Source organism: Heterocephalus glaber, unplaced genomic scaffold (genome assembly GCF_053883595.1).
Source record: "Heterocephalus glaber isolate CG9 unplaced genomic scaffold, H.glaber_assembly_v1.0 deba00001444, whole genome shotgun sequence".
Lineage (NCBI taxonomy): Eukaryota > Metazoa > Chordata > Mammalia > Rodentia > Bathyergidae > Heterocephalus > Heterocephalus glaber.
The window spans coordinates 9,826,315-9,846,020 of record NW_028258297.1 but is presented as its reverse complement, the minus strand read 5'-3'; the positions used below and the strand labels follow the sequence as shown (position 1 = coordinate 9,846,020).

Below are 19,706 nucleotides of genomic sequence, written 5' to 3'. Positions count from 1 at the left end.
GAGGATCCCTGCAAGTTGGAGGCCAGCCTGGATTACATAGTGAGTTCAGGGCCAGCTTGAACTATAAAGGGAAACCCTACCTCAAAAAACCAAATTTATAAAAGGAAAGAAGGAGGAAAAGAAGGGAGGAAGGAAAAGTGGAGAGTTCTAGGAGGTAATCAGGCCATGATGGCACCACCCTTGGAAGGGAATAAAGCTAGCTCTGTCCTGTGAATGAGTCCTTCCAAAAGTGATCGTCATTGAGAGAGGTGGCCCAGTGTTTCTGCATGTGGCTGCTTCCCTTTCTGTTTCTCCACCACACTGTGTCACAAACAAGGCAGCCCTCGACAGAGGCCAACCAATGGCCCTTCCTGATCTCGGATGTCAGGCCCCTAAAACTGGGAGCTAAACAAACTCCTTTTCTTTATAACATCACCTAGCCACGGGTGATTTGCTAGAGCAATGGTAAACAGACAGTGTGCAAGTTCTATGCCATAAAACTGTGTTTCTGTATTCCTCCCTAAAGGGTCCCTTTGTGATGATGAAGCGGAGAAAAACAAAAGACAGAGCAGAGGCTGACGGCCTCAAGGCGGACAGTCTAAGTATTGCCCCTACTGGTAAACCCACGAAGGTCACTGTGCCCAGAAGATGAACCGCTGAAAAACAGCTGCCTACCTCCTTACGTCCTAAAGATAAACTGTAAAAACAACATTACCTCCACCTCCCTACCCTTTGCTAAGTTCTGCTTCTGTAAAATTCTGCTTGCTTCCCCACTCTGGCTAAAGAACAGGTAAATATGAGAACAAACTTAGAAACGGGGCTTAGACTCTGGAAGGGGACTTCCACGAGGCCTCTAGGTAGTGAATAAACCTGCCTTTCCCTTCAATTCTCTGAGTGCCTCTCTCTTCCTTGGTCTGCCAGCCCTCCAAGGGCCATTCCAAGAAGGCTGAGCCCTGAGCCTGGGGCTGGGTGTGCTGGTCACAGCAGGCCAATGTCAGCATAGGCTGAGACCGGTCACTGCCCCAGCCATGCCTCCCTCCCTGGTCAGACACAGGTTCTGCAGGGCCTGGCAGGGGAGGCCCTGGGCCACAAGAGGCAGGGGTCTGTGGGCTGCGCATTGGGGCAGTTCGATGCAGGGATTCTTTGTCCTCAGTTTCGGAGGGGACAGGCAGGGCCAGGACCGAGTGTCACCATCTCCCTCCTACACCAGCTGCCATCTCTTCCTTGACCCTGGGGTGGGAGTCACTGCCCTCCTTTCCAGGTAAGAAATGAGGCCCAGGGAAATGAAATCCCTTGCTGGAATTTGCTACTGAGTTTGGTGGTTGAGAAACTAAGCATGAATAGAAAGAAATAGGGAGCAGCAGAAAGAGGCAGGGGTGGGGGAGGAATAGGAGCCATGTTTGTGGCACCAGGAGAGAGTCACTGGCTGGGTGGCCAGGGACTCGAATTCAGATACAGAGTAGACCGGGGACTGGCATGTCATCTGGGCTAAGAAGAATGAATGAATGAATGGCACTGGGAAAGTTAAGGGACAGAGGCATCCGCTTGTGGGGGAATACGGGGAAGATGGCACTGAGGCTCCTGGCCTGTCCCCTGGGGCGCCCAACCCAAGGCCAGGCCAGGACCAGGACCGCACCACCACCTGGGCAGGGCAGCACCAAGTGTCCATCCTGCACGTGGCCTGGGAGGGCTGCTGGGTTTCCTGACTTGGGAGCCCGTGGGCTCGGGTTGCTGCTGGCACACAGTGTTCCTTGATGTCACGTAAGAACAGGGGGGTGGATAGTCTGGTACACATACTTAGTAAGAAGATGACCTCCGTGTGCAAAGAAAAAGTGCTCCTTTTCCAGACAAACACAGATTGCATTAGCGCCTTCAACTTGGAGAGCAGAGTCCAGTTTCTACTCTCAACCTGGCACACTTGTGCAGTGCACACCTTGTACAACCTTCCTGACTGCACCACCTGCACTGGTCCTTCACATGGAGAGGCGAAGTTAATCCCTGCCCCTGAGACTGAACAGGAGCTGCTGCCTGCAACAGGAAGACCTGGGACAGAGTTGGATCCTCCCTGTGCCACAGTGGAAAATTGGACCACTGGACAAAGCAGCCCAAGACCAGGGAAGAGATCGCTGCTCTGCATAGTGACTGGCCCAGATTTGCCAACCCTGCTGCCTGAGGCCCTTGCAGCTCAACTCAGCTGAGGGGCGAGCAGAACATGTGGAAGCAGAGGAAAGACGAGGCACTAGGGGGTCCAGAGATCAAGCGCGAGTACCCAGAGGACCCTCGGGGCACAGGGAGTGGAGGCACTGTGCTGACCCTGGGCTCTGGTGGAGTTGGCCTTGAGCCACACACGGTGAGGTTCTAAGACTGGAGGTTGAACAGAGGAACTCAGAGGGGCGGACCTGCGGAGTTGGCAGCCTGACAGTCAGGAGATGAGAAGGACGCGGTGAGGGACAAGGTCACAGATGGGCAGAGGGCAGGAAAGGTCATCCTTACAGGGCCAGCAGGAGAGAAGAGGCCTCCCCGACCTGAGGGTGCCCTGACCGTGGGTTCACTGGGCCCCAGGGGTCTAGAGAACGACTCTGGGCAACCATGAAGAAAGACCAGGCACAGTGCAGCACCAGGCTCCTCGTACCCAGCACCGGGCACTGGAGAACAGGGGACCATGAGGCACAGGGCCTGGAGACCCTCCTGGCCAGTTGTCACCCACCAGGCCAGACAGGGCAAGCCACAAGGGGCACCAGGAAAGGTAGTGTAGGAGATCGAGAGAGGTAAAGGTTCTGGAGATGCAAGGCCAGGCTGCAGAGATGACCAGGGAGGGTTTGGAGAAAAAAGTCCTGGCTGGCTCGGCAAATCCAAGGGGTGGGGGACGTGGAGGAGGAAGGGAGGCACACGCTCTGCAGAGACTCATTCCAGGCTTCAGCGAGGGAAGCACTGGGCATGCTGGCCAGGACAGTGCCAGTTTTAGAGAAGGTAATGGTTGAATAAATGATTGTGAGGCTCACAAAGTGAAGTCCCCAGGAGTAGAGAGGAGGAGTAGAATTTCCCAATTAATAAGAGGAAATGAGGACTATACAGTAAATCAACCTAACTGGCAAGAATGCAAATGGGAGGAAAAGAGGAAACACAAAGTAAATAAATCAGCTTGAATCAGCTAGGAGCAGTAGAGTCAGGTGTATCAGTTGGTTGTTAAATGGCAGTGGGCTGAATTCCTACTTAGAAAACAGAAGAGACTGTTCAATTGGCCAGAAACTGTATGTTAGTAACAGAAAACATACTTCAAAGTAGCCAGGTATGGTGGTGCATGCCTATAATCCCAGTAGTCAGGAGGCTGAGGCAGGAGGATCACCACTAGTTGGAGCCCAGCCTGGGCTCCATAGTGAAGTTCAAGGCCAGCTTGAACTACACTGTGAGACCCTGTCTCAAACAAACAAATAAATAAATAACAAAGAGATAAAGAAAAAGAAGAGTAGAAAGAGCAATACTAATATCAGACAAAGTTGAATTAAAAAGCATCCATTAAGAAGCCCCTTAAGCACGTGAAGGTCAATATTTACAGAAAAAGTATAATAAAAACCCCAAAGCAAGCTGGGCATGGTGGTGCATGCCTGTAATCCTAGCACTTGGGAGGCTGAGGCAGGAAGACTGCTATGAGTTCAAGGGCAGCCTGGGATACGTAGTGAGCACAAGGCCAGCCTGAACTATGAGACCCTTTCTTAAAAGAAGAAGAAGAAGAAGAAGAAGAAGAAGAAGAAGAAGAAGAAGAAGAAGAAGAAGAAGAAGAAGAAGAAGAGGAGGAGGAGGAGGAGGAGGAGGAGGAGGAGGAGGAGGAGGAGGAGGAGGAGGAGGAGGAGGAGGAGGAAGAAGGAAGAAACCCTAAAGCACCCAACAACAGGGCAGCTAAATATAGAAAGGAAAATTCACTAGAAAGCCAATGAGAAATGAGAGAACTAACTGGTCTAGCAGATAGGACAAAGCAAGAGCATAGAGGATTTAAATGATATGATAAAACGAATGAACAATAACAACAAATCTACCAACAGATAAGCATGTGCGTGGTGACCATATGCATTCAGGAATAAAACAGCAATGGCCCACACAGGAACGCACGCCTTAGAGAATGCATGCAAAAGTGCACCTATGGTGATATGAATAAACACCGAAACAAATAAGCAGATAAGGGGGTGATGAGAGGGAAATAAATTTCTACACAAGTAGGGGAAGAAGGGAAGGAAATTCCCGGTTGTAGCCAGCTCAGGAGGGTGCAGCTGGCCATCCCAGCTCCACTCACCCGGCCGAAGAACTGCAAGAAGGTGTTGGACAGCAGCAGGTGCTTCTCAGCCAGGAAGCGGTAGCGTCGCTTCTCCTCCAGCTCGGCAGCCCGCTGACTCTCAGACACGAAGGCCTGCATCTGTGCATGCAGCCGGTTCACGCTCTCCTATGGGAGGAGGCTCTGGCTGGGATGGTGGTGAGTATCTCGTCCCTGTCCTTCCACCTGGAGGCCCATCCCAGCTCCTGAGCTGCCCCTCATGGGCAGCCTCCTTCTTACAGGTCTGGGCCCTGTGCCCGCCCTGGCCTGAGTGCTTCTCACAGGCAAGGCCAGGGTCTGAGCCACGGCGCTGTGCCTGGCACCCAGGTTACTCCAGGGATTTGGGTATTGGAGATGGAGGCTGGGATTGGAAAGAGAGGTGCTGGTGGGGCTCAGATTTGCTCCATGTTCAGAGCAGCAGGGCTCATGGCCTTGCTGGAGTAGGGGTGCTGGGGTTTTGAGAGAGGGGGCCCTGGGGATGCCCAGGACCCAGGAAGGGCAGGAGGGCTGTGGAGGGCGGGCCTGAGGGCCAGTGATGCCCACCGCTGTGCTGGAGCCAAGTAGAGGGGCACAGGAGGATGCTGGGGTCCCCCAGACCTGCCCACCTTCCCCCAGCCCATGCACCTTCATCTCCCGAGCATTCTTGTCCCTCTTGCGCTCCATGCGCCACAGCTCGGACATGCACTTCTCCAGGTTGGCGGCACGATGGCGGTACTCGATCTCATAGTGTTGCCGGCTGTCCTGGGGACACACGGAGACCCGGGATCAGGACAGAGGCTCAGGGCTCAGAGTGCCGTACAGGGATAACCAAGCGTTGGGCTGGGGATTTAGCTCAGTGGTTCTGCTGCCTGCCTCGCACGTGCAAGGATCTGAGTTCGATCCCCAGTACCAAAAAAAAAAAACAAGCGCTGCTCAGTGCCCGGGCTGGCCTCGGTGTGCCCATCTGCCCAGTGGGCCGGGTAGGGTGGGGCTGGACTCACTTTGATGAACTGCATGTCCAGCTTGGTGTTCTTCTCCATGTGCTGCAGCAGGTCACCGTGGAACGTCTGCACCTGAGGGCAGTGGCAGACGGGGGGTGATCGAGGCGGCCCTTTGGCTTCCAGGGCCTAGCGTTCCCCACACTTTCAACTACAGGTGCCTGTACACTTGTCAGAACACAGACCAGAGTACCTTGGAGGGAGGGTGACCCAGTCGGGCATGTAGCACCTGCCTCAAAACCCACCCTTGCCAAAGGTATCTCAGCCTGCAGCTCTCATTTTCAGGCTTAACCTGAGTTTGTCCTTTACCTGTGTCATTCCCTCTGCCTGAAGTTTTCTACCAGTCTTCAAATGCCAGCTTCCCTGCCCCTCTGCCGAGAGCCCCCTGCTTCCCCACGCAGAACCAGGGCTCTTCCTTTGTTTGCAAAGTGAGCAAGATCTATTCTCAGGCTCCTCTCCAAGTTCCCTGTCCTCTACATCCTTAGCACCATGGCCAGAGCCTGACACAGCAAAGGGGCCTGAGCTGGGGAAGCCTTGGAATGGGGGGGGCCGCCCCCATGACAAGTGAGAAGTAGGCGCTGACCACGTGGGGGGGTCCGGGGTGGCTGCCGGGCTCAGGTCCTGAAGAACTGCACCCCAGCTCTGCGTCTGTCTCAATTTGCTTTGTGACTTTGGGCAAGTTGCTGCCCCTCTCTGAGCTTCAGTTTTCCCATCTGTAACAGGAAAGACCTGGCCTGACACTCTAAGGATCCAAGGAGCTCTGCTGCTGTGGGCTGGTGGCCCCTGGCATGTCCTCAATACCCTTCATCAGCTTTTCTGGAGTTACTCCACGCCACTGGGGAGGCAGAGGTAAATCCACCCGGCTGTGCTGCCCTGGGGTGCAGGCTGAGGGGGAGGCGGAGGAGCGCCCCCCGCCCTCAGGCCCCCACCTCTGCAGCCCTCTGGGCGCACCTTGCACCTTTCCCTGGGAGCCTTCCTGCCACCCTGAGTCTTCACTCGAGCTTGGGAGCTCTGCCCCTGACTGGTGGGGCAGTGTGTGGCCCAACAGGCAGCGCTGCTGTCTCCTCCCAGAGTGCAGGAACTCAGTGCTCTACACCATTGTTGGAATTTAAGTTTCCAAACTCCTTGGTATCAGCCGGTCTCCAGAGAGCCAGCAAGCCCTCCTTCCAGAGCTGTGGCTGCCAGTGTGTGCTGGGAGACGGGTGTCAGGAAGTGTCCCACAGGCATGTGCATGTAGGAAAACACGGAGGAGAGAGGCACATGGTCACAGAAACCACAGCGAGTGGGACAGGGACAATTGCCTGGACAGGAAGTGCTGGAGCCCGAGCTGGGCGAGATTCACAGTGGCTCCCTTACATCGCGTGCCCTTGCTTCTGACCTCCTCCTGGCCCTGCTTCCCACCACAGACACAGTCCAGGGCTTCTGCTCCAGCCCTACCCTGTGCTCCTGCTCATCCTCACCTGCACGATCACCTAACAGAAATGACAGGCTTCCAGGAGGTACAGAGCTGGGTCAGCCCTGCACCCGGGCCACTTTGTAATGGAAAGCCAATAAATACCGACAGCAAAGGTACCTAAAAGCCACAGAACATTTTAAATGCACAATGCTGGCAATGCTGGGACCCTTAATGAGGGCCAGATGGGCCTGCAGACGACAGCAAGAAGGGGGACTGGAACAGCGGGGCTGTCACTGGTGGCAGGGGAGTGGCACAGCCACCTGGAGGGCCCTGGCACTGCAGAAGTTGGCGCTCTTTCCTTTTCTGGGCATTCCTGGCATCCTGTTCCACTCTTTGAGCCTAGGAAAAACTGCTCTTTGTGCACAAGCCAACTTCCCAGCATGCAATGTGGTCCCAGAGCAGAGGCACAGCAAGCTGAGGGCAGACACCTCCACTGTGGGGACCATGGCCTACTCTCTCTGGCAGCCAGCGCATCATGCTCAGGAAGCCCTCTTGCCAGCTGTCAGGGAAAGCCCTGACCTGACCCCTGCAGTCAGGCTGTTGCTCCACTGTGACAAGAGTCTGGTCAAAATGTTTAGTCAAGGCCGGGTGTGGTGGTGAGCCCCTATGATCTCAGCCACTTGGGAGGCTGAGGCAGGAAGATGGCAAAGTCGAGGCCAGCCTGAGCAACTTACCAAAAGCCCGTCTCAAAAAATAAAAGGGCTAGAGATGTAGCTCAGTGACTGAGCTCTCCTCATACTGCAAAAACAAAACGAGACAAGAGTTTTGCCCAATGTTTTGTTGAAATCACTGGTGACTGTTGCTAAATCCAGGCCGATTCTTAGGGCTTGTCTGACTCATCCTGTTATTGCTGGTCCACACAGCTGCCCACCCTCTCCTCCTGGAAACATCCCCTTCCCCAGCTCCAGCTCACCACCGGCTACTGCCTTCCTCCCACTTCGGCTGCAGTCCTGGTCCACAGCCTCTCTGAGCACTCATGGGTAGGTCCCCCAGGGCACAGGCCTTGGGCCCCTTTCTTGTCATCTCCACCCAGGTGCACTCACCCAGCCCAGGCCTCCAGTGGACAGCTGGAGAGTGAAACTGACAGTGCCACCCATAATGAAGAGGGAACATGAGAATGGCCACTGGTGTCCAGCTTAATGCGACTCCTATCATAACTCTATCAGGCTTTCTGGAAGAAATTGACAAGCTCATCCCGTAACTCACATAGAAATGCAAAGGATCTTGAACAGGCGGAAACAATTTTGAGAAAAGAAGAACAAAGTTCTTAGACTACTTGATTTTGGAATTTAACTACTGTAATTGATACAGGCTGGTACTGGTGTAATTATAGATGATACATATATCAATGGAAGGGAGTACAGAGGCCAGAAATAGACCCACACATATATGGCAAATCAATTTTTTTGGTACCAGGGATTGAACTTGGGACAGGCAGGCGCCAGAACCACTGACCTAAATCCCCGGCCCTGCAAATCAATTTTTGACGAAGACATCACATCAACTCAATGGGTAAAGGAGTCTTTTAAAAATGGGTTAAAAGGCTGGGGATGTGTGCCTGTCTGGCAAGTGCAAGGTCCTGAGTTCGATCCCCAGTACCAAAATAAATAAATAAGTGGGGCCGGGGATTTAGTTCAGTGGTTTCGCCGCCTGCTGCGCAAACGCAAGGACTCGAGTTCGATCCCTGGTACCAAAAATAAATAAATAAATAAATAAATAAATAAATAAATAAATGAAAGGGTTGGAGCTGGATATGGTGGTACATGGCTGTAATCCCAGTGCTTGGGAGGCTGAGTGAGGCAGGAGGATCATAGGGAGTTTGAGGGCAGCCTGAGATACATAGGGAGTCCAATTCCAGCCTGAACTACCTAGTGAGACCCTGTCTGAAAAAGAAAGAAAAAGGTTGAAACAATTGATTACTCACACAAGGCAAGATGAACCTTGACTCACTCTGCATACAAAAACAAGTTTGAGATGTACCGTAGAAATAAACGTAAGGGCTGCAGATGAAGCTCAGTGCCACAGTGCCTGCCTGGCAAGCATGAGGCCCTGAGTTTGATTCCTGGTACCAAAAAAAAAGAAATGCAAACCCCAGAATATAGAGTTTCTAGAAGAAAACTCAGGACAATATTTTGGCTATGGGGTAGATAAAGATTTGTTAGGATATAAGTATTAACTATTCAGAAAAAATGTAAAATTTTTGCTTATCAAAGATGACAGTATTTCATTGTTCTCTGGTGTGAGAAACCGAAAGTGGAAATAAGGACTGAAATGTATAATGGATGTTGGGAAATGGGAAGAAAGTGTTCAAATGGGAAGGGGAACAAGGGAGGAGGGAGGAAGAAAGGAAGAGACAAGAAAAAAGTGAAAACAGAAGGAAAAAATGGAAACAAAGCTTCTGTACATAGGGAGGGGAGGGGGCTTGAGGGGCAAAGGGACAGAATAAAATAAAATTTGCTTAAAAAAAAAGATGACAGCATTAATAGAGAAGTTGGTGGGGGGAAATTCACCAGATGCATCTGACAGAGGACTCCTGCTGTGACTACATAAAGAACACCCACAGTCAATGATAAGTATAACCCTAAAAATCCCTCATGGAGGATGTACAAATGTCTACTAAGCCCATTAAAGCCACTGGTCATCAGCAGTGTACAAAACAGAACCACAGTGAGATACTGCTCTATTCTCCCTAGGAGACTGAAATAAGAGAGACTGACTGCAAGTACAGAACCACACAATCTGCACTCTGCTGTTGGGGAACAGAGGGTATGAGAATGCTGGAGAATTCGGGCCACTTCTCATAAAGCTAAGCCTATGTCCATGCTCTGACCCACAAGCTCCACCCCAAGGGGTCTCCCCACAGAACCCACCACCTGCCCACAGAAAGATGAGGGGAAGTTCTCAGCCGCCATATTCCTCAGAACCCATAACAGCCTTTGCTTTGAGACACCTCAAATGACTATCAGGGCAAGGGTGGCTACACAAATTGTGACACACTCATACAATACCAAGCAGTAACAGACCTCACTGCATGCCAGGAGCTGGACATATGGGAATCCACGGGGTCTGACCCCACCATGCGGAGCTTCATCAGTCCAGAACGAGTGAATCAGTCTCGGAAGGCAGAGGGGGGATGGGACTGTCTCAGGGAAGGGGAGATTGATGAAGAAGATATGGAACTTTCTGAGCTGATGGAAATGTCCTGAATCTTGTTTAGCACAGTGGTTATATCGTGCACCATTGGCAAAAGTCAAAACTCATTAAAATCCACTGAAACTGGGTATGGTGGCACACCCCTATATTCCCAGCACTCAGGAGGCTGAGGCAGAAGGATCACATTGAGTTTAAGGCCAGCCTGTGCTACTTGGTGAGATCCTGTCTCAAAAAAAAAAAAAAAAATTCAACACTTAAGAACTGGTCAAGCCAGTCATGGTGGTGCATGCCTGTATTCCCAGCACTCAGGAGCTGAAGCAGGAGGATCACCATGAGTTCAAGGCCATCCTGGGCTACATAGTGAGTTCAAGGCCAGTGAAACCCTCTCAAAAAAAAAAAAAAAAAAGAAAGAAAAACCTGGTCATTTAATTGTATGTAAATTTTACCTCAATAGAAAAAAAAATTAGATTCTGGGACAACAGTGGCAATCTGAAGTGTAGTTTTCCAATCTTCCTTTGTGACTCATAAAAGCTAATAGAGAAACTAGAGTGAAAACGTGAAACTCAGTCAATATTCAGAGCAAAGCGAGGTGTCAGGGTGAGTCCCTGCTGATCTGTGATTTTGCTTTCCACGGTCTCAGTGGCCCACTGTCCCCCACTGTCGGCAAATATTAAACGGAAAATTCCAGAAACAAATCATTCATGAGTTTCAAATAACTTTTATTACAGTATGTTATACTTCTTCTGCATTGCTATTAGTTTTGTTTTCATCTCTACTATGCCTAATTTAAAGATTAAACTTTCTCATGCCGGTGTACGTGTAGAAGGAAACACTGACCCTGTACTCAGGGGGTTTGGTGTCACCTGCAGTTTCAAGTGTCTAACAAGCGTCTTGGAAGGGTCCCCTGTGGATAAGGGGTGCTGCTGTATACCCCGCACACTGCTGCTGAGATGTTTGGGTAGGGCCAGCATTTGGCACAGGAGGCAGTAGAAGGTACTGGGTATCCAGGGACCCGAGACTGGAGCACCCACGGGCAGAGTGGGGACAGCAGCTGGCACTGTGGATTTGCTAGTGGGAAGGGGGACAGTTCAGGAGTCCCCAGTAGAACCTGCAGGCCTGGGGCAGTTGTGTGGCAGGGGCTCCACCTCAGGACAGAAGATGCCGTGAGCAGGGGCAAAATCAGGAGGAGGGACAGAGGCACAGAGGAGGGAGAAAGCCCAGCAGGAGCCCAGAGGGACCAGAGCCTGGAAACTGCAGACAGGATGGGAAAGAGGAAGCTGCCACATTTTAGGGAAAGATAAGAGGAACAGTGTTATGGCTTGTGTCTAGATGTCCCCCCAAAGCCTCATGCAGTCATAGGTGGGGCTTTTTCAGAGGTCATGTGAGGTTGGGATTGATTCATGGTCCAATGCTAGGCTCAAGGGCTCTAGGAAGAAGGGTGTGAGTGGCACTTGCCCTAAGTAGTCTGGATAGGATAAAAGGGCAGAAAGACGCTGTTAAAGTCCCTTGTTGCTCTTACTATCTCCTGCTTGCCATGAATTGGTTCTCCTCTGCCAAGGCAGCCTGCCTTGGAGCCAGCCGACTATGGACTGAAACCTCTGCAAACTCTGAGCTAAATAAATCTTTTCCCCTTTAACTTTGGGTGTTGGGTATTTTGTCTTAGCAATGAGAGAAAAGTAACTAAGACAAACAGGAAGAGACCTATGAGGTGTGAAAAGCTTTCCTGACTCCCTGCCCCCTAACATTTCACAGGAAAACTGATTTCCTGTAAAAAAGAGCAACAACTCTGAAGTCAAATCCAACAGAAATTTATTATGAAGAAAAAATGTGCAACAGAACAGTGTTCCCACAGACAGCGAAGGTGCCAGAAGACAGGTGGAATGAAGAAAACTGGCACCTAGGGCTCAAAAGACACAAAGAGAGAGTACAAGACAGGAAGAAAACAGTGTGGCTGAGAATTGGAAAAGGTCAGAAGGAATTAGAAACTGAAAAAGAAAACATAGGTTTAGTACTGAAGACTCAACTATAAGGATATAAAAGTGAATAAACACAGTAAATAATATCTTAAGAGAAACATAAAGGAAAAGGGAAGAATTTTTTTTCTTTCCTTTTCTCTTTTCTTTTTTGTGGTACTAAGGATTGAATCCAGGACCTTAACACTGAGCTACATCCCTAGCCCTTTATTTTTTATTTTGAGACAGAGTTTTTGCTCAGTCGCTAAGTAGCCCAGGCTGGGCTCAAACTTGCAATCCTCCTGCCTCAGCTTCCCAGAGTGCTGGGATTCCAGGCGTGCCACCATGCTCAGCTTGGAAAAACTTTTAAATAAAAAAGAAAAGAAAAGTGAGAGCTACCGGGTTCAAAGAGTTTGTTTGGGGGTGGGTAATGAAAGTATTTTTAAAAGTAGATAGTGGAGATGGTTGCTCAATTATGTAAATATACTGAAAACTGCTGGGTGTGGTGGTGCAGTCTGTCTGTCCATAATCCCAGCACTTGGAAGGCTGAGGCAGAGGATTGCTGCAAATTCCAGGCCAGCCTGGGCTACATAGTGAGTTGAAGGCCAGCCTGAACTATGTAGTGAGACCTTGTCTCAAAAAATAAAAAAACTAAAGACTTCTGAATTCTATACTTTAAAAGGGTGAATTCTATAGTACGTGAATTATATCTCAATAAAGCTGATCTCTATAGATGTCTATGGTTTTAGATCCATATCTACAATAGGGATTGTACTATAGGGTTCATCCTAGCTCCAGAGATTAAATCATAATATTAGCCAGAGGGAAAAACAAAGTAGAAATAAAATAAAAAGTCAAAATATCCAAAAGGAAGAGACAAATACTATCACTTCTCAGCCTTCTGGCTAAGATCAAGTGTAGGAAGAGACAAATACTGAAGGTAGGCTATGAAGATCTAACACATAGACAATAGGAGGCCCTGAAGAAAAAATCCAAAGAAAGGGAACAAAACAACTCCAGAAATATAAGTTCACTTGCTTGAAATTATTTTAAAAATTAAAATTATATATTTAGAAAGTACATTGCATAATTGAGAATATCAACCCCATCTGATCAATACCAAGATGCAATCTAGAAAAAGTACTAGACTTGACAAAAAGAAAAAGAGGCTGGACCTGGTGGCAGCACTCAGGAGGCTGAGGCAGGAGGATTGCAGTGAGTTTGAGGCCAGCCTGGGATACATAGCGAGTTCAAGATCAGCCTGAACTACATAGAGAGGCCTTGTCTCAAAAAAAAGAAAAGAAAAGAAAAAGAGAAGCACTCTTTTGAACATGTAGGTGAAAAGGAGCAAGAGAATTACAGCAGAAAAGATAGATAATCAGGTTTTTCAATAGAAATGTCCGGTGCTCTGTGTCAGAGGAAAACCATTTAAAATGCCCAAAGAAAAGGAAGAAAGGGGGCCAGGATGTAGCGCAGTGGTTCCGCCACCTGCCCGGCAAGCGCAAGGTCCTGAGTTCGATCCCTGGTACCAGGAAAAAAAAAAAAAGAAGAAAGGTTTGGAGGGAATATGAGCAAGGATTCCACATACTGCAAAGCTGACTTTCAGCACAAAGAGACAAAACTATTACCTGCCTGTGAAAACTCAGACAAAACTTGTTCACATAAGCTTTCCAGTGAGAACTTTGGAGAAAAGCTTCAGACAACCAAAGCAATAGACACTGGTGCTAGAGTGGGCATATGTGTAACCAGCTGGAGAGTGGGCTAGAGGAGGGCTCAAAGGGAGGCCATCGAGGTGAGAACCCTGTGTACTGACAGTGTGAACACAGTGCAATTCCTCTCCCCGCCTTCTCCCCCGCCATCCCCTTGCCAGTGGGATGGAACCCAGGTTTCATCAAGCCTGGGGATCCACAGAGCAAAGGACCCCTGAGCTGCATGAGAGTGGGCGATCAGCAACTCCTGGAGGCTGGGTCAACTGGCCTGGGTCTTCAACAGACAAAGAAAGTCTTACGGGCTGTGTCTAGATGTCCCCCACGGCGCCATGCGGTCCTACATGGGAATTTGGGGAGGTGGCTGGGTTAGCGTGTGTGATGCTGGGATTAAGGGTGCCCACCTTGGGTCTGGGTGGCACCAATCGATAGGCTTCCAGCTTCGATAGAAACTATGAAGGCAGCTTCTGCTGCTTTGTTGATGGCTGCTGTGGCTTCTGCCCATTTGCCATAGACTGTTTCTCCTCTGCCACGCCCCTCTGCCATGCCACCCTGCCCTGGAGCCAGCCAACTATGGACTGAAACCTCTACAAACTGTCAGCCAAATAGACCTTTCCTCCTTGAACTTTGGGTGTCAGGTATTTTGTCTCAGCAATGAGAAAAGTAACTAACATAGAAGGAAAGGAAATAGATGCAGGAAGACCAGGAGGTTAAAAGAAACCCAAAGACATGATTTCTTTTCAAACAGAGAGAGAGAACACATTCTCATGACCCAGGCTGTACACTTGGGTGACAAGCTATGAAGAAACATAGGAAGTGTCAGCGCAGACCAATGGCCACTTTTGGGGAAGGGGCTGTGATTTTTATGGGACCCAATGGAGGGGCTCCCTGGGGACCCTGGGCAAGTTCTAGGCCTGGGAAGAGATTTCATGGCTCTTTGCCTTATCATGAGTCATTAGTTCACTGGGATTGTCTGTATCTGTGTTTAGTTTATAATTTAAAATTTAAAAATATAGCGAAGCATGCTCATGCACACCCATAAGCCCAGCAATCTGGAAAGCTGAGGCAGGAAGATTATAAATTCAAGCCCAGCGTGGGCAACTAAGTGACTTAGCAAGAACTAGTCTCAAAATAAAAAATAAAAAATAAAATTAGGGCTGGGAATGTAGCTCAATGCGAAGGGCCTGGGATCCATCCCCAGTACTGACAAAATAAAACCGCATCCTCCAAACACAAACCCTGCTCTTTCTTTTCCTCCATAGCCTATTTTGAATCTACCATGCGACATACTCACTTCCGGTGGGTTTTGTCTGGCCCCCTCTGCGGAGGGCACCATTTCTGTTTGCTGTGTCCCAGTACCCATGGCAATACATGGGACAAGTGATGGGATACCATTATGGAACGCAGGAGCCAGGGGAGGAGAAGGCGCCTCTACCTGGTACAGTGCTGGCGGGGGGGCCCTACCTAGTTGTCACAGCCAAGATGGTGGTGTCTGGACAGGACAGCTCTCCTTAAAGAGTGGGCCCGGGTGACACTTGTCCCTACACAGCCCAAGTGACGTGGAGGGCCACTGAACACAGGGACAGGACAGCCAGCCACAGGCTCCATAACCAATGACCAATGCCCACCTGGGACACAGTTTGGTCCTGTGCAGGTACCGATGCCCATTTTCCCCATGCCAAACTGGTCAGTATCTTACAGTGTCCTCCCAAAGTACCCTGACTATAAATTAGAGAGCACGGACCGTCACAGCCATTCCGGAACCTTCCATGGCCTGTACCTCACCACCAGGCCCCATCTGCCTCTCCTGGCCCAGCTTGGGCTCTGGCTCCCTCTGCCCCTGCTCCATCTGCCAGGAAGCCCTCTCTCCTCCTCAAGCCCCGCTCCCTCTTCCACCTTACTTTCACCACACAGGGAACCTCTGCTCCATGCCAGGCCCCTCCAGGCCCAAAGCAACAGAGAACAGAAGAGCACAGCCCTGAAGAGCTCCCAGTGAGCCAGGAAGAACTGAGATGGGCAGGTTACAGTCTACTTCCGGTTACCCACACAAGGTCCCCAGGGCTTCCCAGTGCCAAGACAAACAGTTCATCCCTATTAATTCACCCCTGCAAGGCAGTTCAATTATCTGCAAACTAAGGCACAGAGTCCAATGTCACCAAGCCAGCAACTGGTAGAGCTGGGGTTTGAAGCCAGGTGCTCTGGCTATGAGCCCTTTCTTCCCGCCATGGCTCAGAACAGGTAGAAGCAGCTGTTGGGCCTGGGATAGGGTGTGTGTGTGTGTGTGTGTGTGCGCGCGCACCTCCTGGGGTGGATAGCGGGGGAGGGGCTGGTGGGTCTCAGCAGAGAGCAGAGCAGGACGGCTTCCCGGTAGCCATATCTGCAGGGGCCATCATGGCTCTAGTGAGGGTGCAGGGGCTGGAGGCCTGGATGCCTGAAAAGAGCGGCCCGTTTAGCTCTGTGGGCAGTGGTGGTGTGGAGTGATATTGCAGCTGCTCCCAGAGAGACTGGAGGGAGGAGCAAGGACTGGTGGGGGTGACCACAGCCTGGGCCTGACGCCCCTCTCTGGGCAATGGCTCTTCTCTTCCTAGCTCCCCCACTTACTCAGGAATCATGGGCAGTGACTGGGTCTGAGACTCAGTTTTCTCCTCTGTAAATGGGGTAGAAATGGCCGCAGCCTTTGAGGTTACTGAGGCTGATCAAGCTGCTGTGGGGAAGGTACCCAGCAAAGCACGGCCCTGGCAGGCACCAGAAGGGTGGCTCTTTAATTGCACTGATGAGAGCGAGGAAGTCAGCCCTGGAAGGACTCTGAGAGCTGAGCCCTTTATTTCCTCGGAACACAGCCTGCTTGCCTGCTGACCCCAGTCCCTGGGGACTGCTACTCACCACCACCTCCAGGTCTGAGTTCAGGTGCCGCTGAGTGTCTGACATCTGCACCAAGATCTCACCTGAAGGCAGAGGGAGCAGCAGCTTCAGTGTGGGGAGTGGCACCGCCACCACCCAGTTCTTCCCAGAAGCCAGTCCTGAGGCTGGAATTTAGAACCAAAGTCCGGGAATTTCCCCTCTGGCTTTGGGGACCTGCAGGCTTATCCCATCCTGGGCACAGCCCTGTGGGGAGTGGCTTGGAGACCCCTGACTGAAGGCCTATGTTGGGGTGAGGGCTGCTGGGACGGTGAGTGTGCCAAAGGAACCCCCCTGGACCCCAGGAGTGGGCAAAGGCAGAACCCGGGTCTGGGAACGGAGGCCTGGCAGGGGGCCCAGCTGGGAGGAGTGACCCCTACCCTACCTGAGAAGAGGGGGTACAGTGAAAGGGGAGTGCCTCACCCAGAATCTGCGAGGTGGAACTCTGCAGGGCCTGCTCTCCAATTTTCTGGATGGCGCTGAAGTACACCTCAGCCGCCTCTGACAGAGCTGAGGAGACAAGGGATGGTCCAGCCTTGGCCCCTGCGTCTGTCCCCATCCTCTGGAGGACCTGCTTTGGGCAGAGTGTGCCCAAGGGACACCTGGGGCCTGGCATAGGTGTGCGAGAGGGAGGCTGCCCTGGTGCTGTCTGTCGTGGGTGGAGTGCGGCATCTGTGTGTGACCATGTGGAGGGTGGGGATAGGGCTGGGGATGGAGTGGGACCGGGAGAGGGCAGGGGAAGCCGGCCTTGACTCTGAGGGCCTGCAGGGGAGGGACAGGTCGGTGGCCCTCGCTTTGGTGTTGACTGGTGCTGCTGGCAGAAGGTGTGGAAAGCTATGGAGGCCACAGCACAGCGGGCAAAGGGGTGCCAGTCTCATGGGACAAAGCAGAGGAATCCAGCATGGGCCAGTGTAGGCTGGGAACGGAGGTAACCCTGGGGTGATTTGTTTTATGTTTTGAGACAGAGTCTCACTACGTAGTTCAGGTTGAACTTGAACTATGTAGCCCAGGCTGGGCTTGAACTCACAGAAATCCTGATGCCTCAGCCTCCCGAGTGCTGGGACTACAGGCATCCACCACCATTCCCACCCTGGGGTGGGTTCTGAGGGTGGCATCCTGGTCTCAGCTGTGTGTGTCGGGGTGTACACTCAGCTGTGGGGGACCTGCAGCACCTCGCGCTGGTCTCAGGAGCATCTGGGGCACATGGGGGGCACTGGGGCATGGGTGTGGACAGGATGGAGCAGAGGCTGTGTGGGTACAGGAGGTGCACGGGTGTGAGGCGACGGGGTGTGCTGGAGGACTTGGGCTGAGGAGACCCCGGCAGTGGTAGGGTGGGCAAGGCCAAGGGGCTGGGCGCCAGCTGGGCACTCACCATGGAAGGCCCGGAGATAGTTGTTGCCCAGATACACCAGGTTCTCTAGGGCAGGATTAAACTGCTCCATGATGCTCTGGACCCGAGGATGAGGGAGGCCGGGCATGGAGACAGGAGAAGAAGGAGCAATGGACAGAGGCACCCACCCTGACCCCGGGAAAGCCAGAACCCTGGCCGTTGGCTGCAGGGCCTTGAAGGCCATCTTTTGGGGGCCTGATCCAGGCCAGGGTCCCCTTGTGTCATCTGCTGCTCACACAGTGGTCTGGCAGAGGTGGACGCCCGGCATGGGACACCTCCTCCTCCCCGGGCCCGAAGCTTGGCAACAGCATGGCCTGCCCCGCCCCACATCCAAGCCTCTCTGGGCTGGACACACGGGGCTGTGTGGAGGCAGTATGAGCCCCCCGGGTTGGGGCCCACTGGAGAACAGCCTGGGTGGTGGAGACAGCCCTGGACTTGGAGTTGGAATTGGGTTTTGATTCAAATCCCAGCAGCACCTCTTCCTTCTGGTGACCTTGATAAGCCGTTTGACCTCTGCGGTCTTGGTTTTCTCATCTATCAAATGGTAGCTATTTTCTATTTCACAGGTTCGGTGAGGTAAGGCTTACATGTGAAAGGGTCCTGCATATAGGAGGTGCTCAATAAATGTCCATGGGTTTGTTTTTTGGGGGGTACCGGGGATCGAACTTGGGACCTTGCACTTGTGAGGCAGGCGGCAGAAGCACTGAGCTAAATCCCCGGCCCTCAATAAATGTCCATGGACACTGCAGCATGTCCTCACAGGAAGTTGAGGGAAGGACTCAGAAATGAGATCGAGGGAGAGAGTGCCCACTCCCCACCCCTGGCCCCAGCCTTCCCCTGGGACTCCCATCTCAGGACTCAGCAAATTGGGTCCCTGGGGCATTCTGCCTTGTTGGGAGCAGGAAGTAGGGGTGCTGTTGAGTGTGAGGCTGACTGTTCCCGCCACCCCCACTCCTGAGCCCGTAGCTTGGCCCAGCCTGGCTCTGCCCTCCTTCCCAGAACCTGAGGCCCAAATCCACCCTGTTCTCAGGGCAGGCTGGGCCTCCAAAACCTGGCTTTGTGCTCACCTTGTAGATGGCCATGGTGGACCTGTAGAACTGGTCCATCTCAGGTGCCATGGGGTGGCCACGTGGGCACTGGGCAGGAACCGTGGCAGGAGCAGGACTGGGCACCCCCAGGTCAGTCTTTGCAGAGCCCGGTGCTCGGCAGGCAGTGAACAGGCAGGAGTGGGACCTGCACACAGGGTGGCCTTGGAGGAGGTGGCTGCTTAATAATTCACCAGCAGGGATGTCAGTGCGATCTGGGGCGTAACCAGAGCCGCCAGGGAAGGCATCCTGTGACGCCTGGGTTCATGTGGCCTGCCCTTCCATTATTTATCTCAGTGCGGGCCAGTGGGCACAGCGGGCGGGACTCCCCCAGGCCCCCTCGTCTTCACAGAGCCCTGTCCTGGCACTGGTCCCTAGCAGGCACTGTCCGTTGCACCGGGCTAGAGTGCTTGGTGCCTTCCTCCCGGGCTCCCCAAAGCAGCCCTGGGGTCAGCCCACCCATGTGTTGGACACACTGCTGCCCTCAGACCTTGTCTCTGCTCTGAGCCCCTAAGATCCATGCCTGGGGGGACACTGTACCCCCAAAGCTCCCACATCCATTCCTGACCACCTAGGTCCTCTAAATGCCAGAGAGAGGGGGGCACAGATCTGAGGAGACTGTGGCCCTGCTCACTCAGGGGCCCTGTCCTTGATGTCACCCCAACTCTCAGATGGGCTCTTGTCCATCCCTAAGGAGCTGCCTGGGGCAGGTGGACCTGCTGCTGCCCCTGGACACCCCACTGGCCTGTTCTGCAGAGGCCTGGAGAGGTGCCCCTGCCCCAGCAGCCAGGGCCACAGGGCACA

The 19,706-nt window shown here is 52.3% G+C and overlaps 1 protein-coding gene across 2 annotated transcripts in view; it reads right to left on the bottom strand.

Moving 5' to 3' along the window:
• Positions 1-19,660, bottom strand: part of Baiap2l2 (BAR/IMD domain containing adaptor protein 2 like 2) — a 31,114-nt gene extending 11,454 nt beyond the window's left edge. Inside the window, exons 1-7 of one of the 2 annotated variants that reach the window (XM_004845622.3) lie at positions 18,885-19,660; positions 17,800-17,875; positions 16,851-16,937; positions 16,413-16,474; positions 5,266-5,337; positions 4,910-5,026; positions 4,268-4,414 (exon numbers count right to left, since the gene is read on the bottom strand). In XM_004845622.3, the coding sequence (XP_004845679.1) occupies positions 4,268-4,414; positions 4,910-5,026; positions 5,266-5,337; positions 16,413-16,474; positions 16,851-16,937; positions 17,800-17,875; positions 18,885-18,935 (612 nt within the window). In that variant the 5' untranslated portion in view covers positions 18,936-19,660. The remainder of the gene's footprint in view (positions 1-4,267; positions 4,415-4,909; positions 5,027-5,265; positions 5,338-16,412; positions 16,475-16,850; positions 16,938-17,799; positions 17,876-18,884) is intronic. The other variant, XM_087213904.1, reaches the window with a different exon arrangement.
• Between the last annotated feature and the right edge of the window lie 46 nt (positions 19,661-19,706).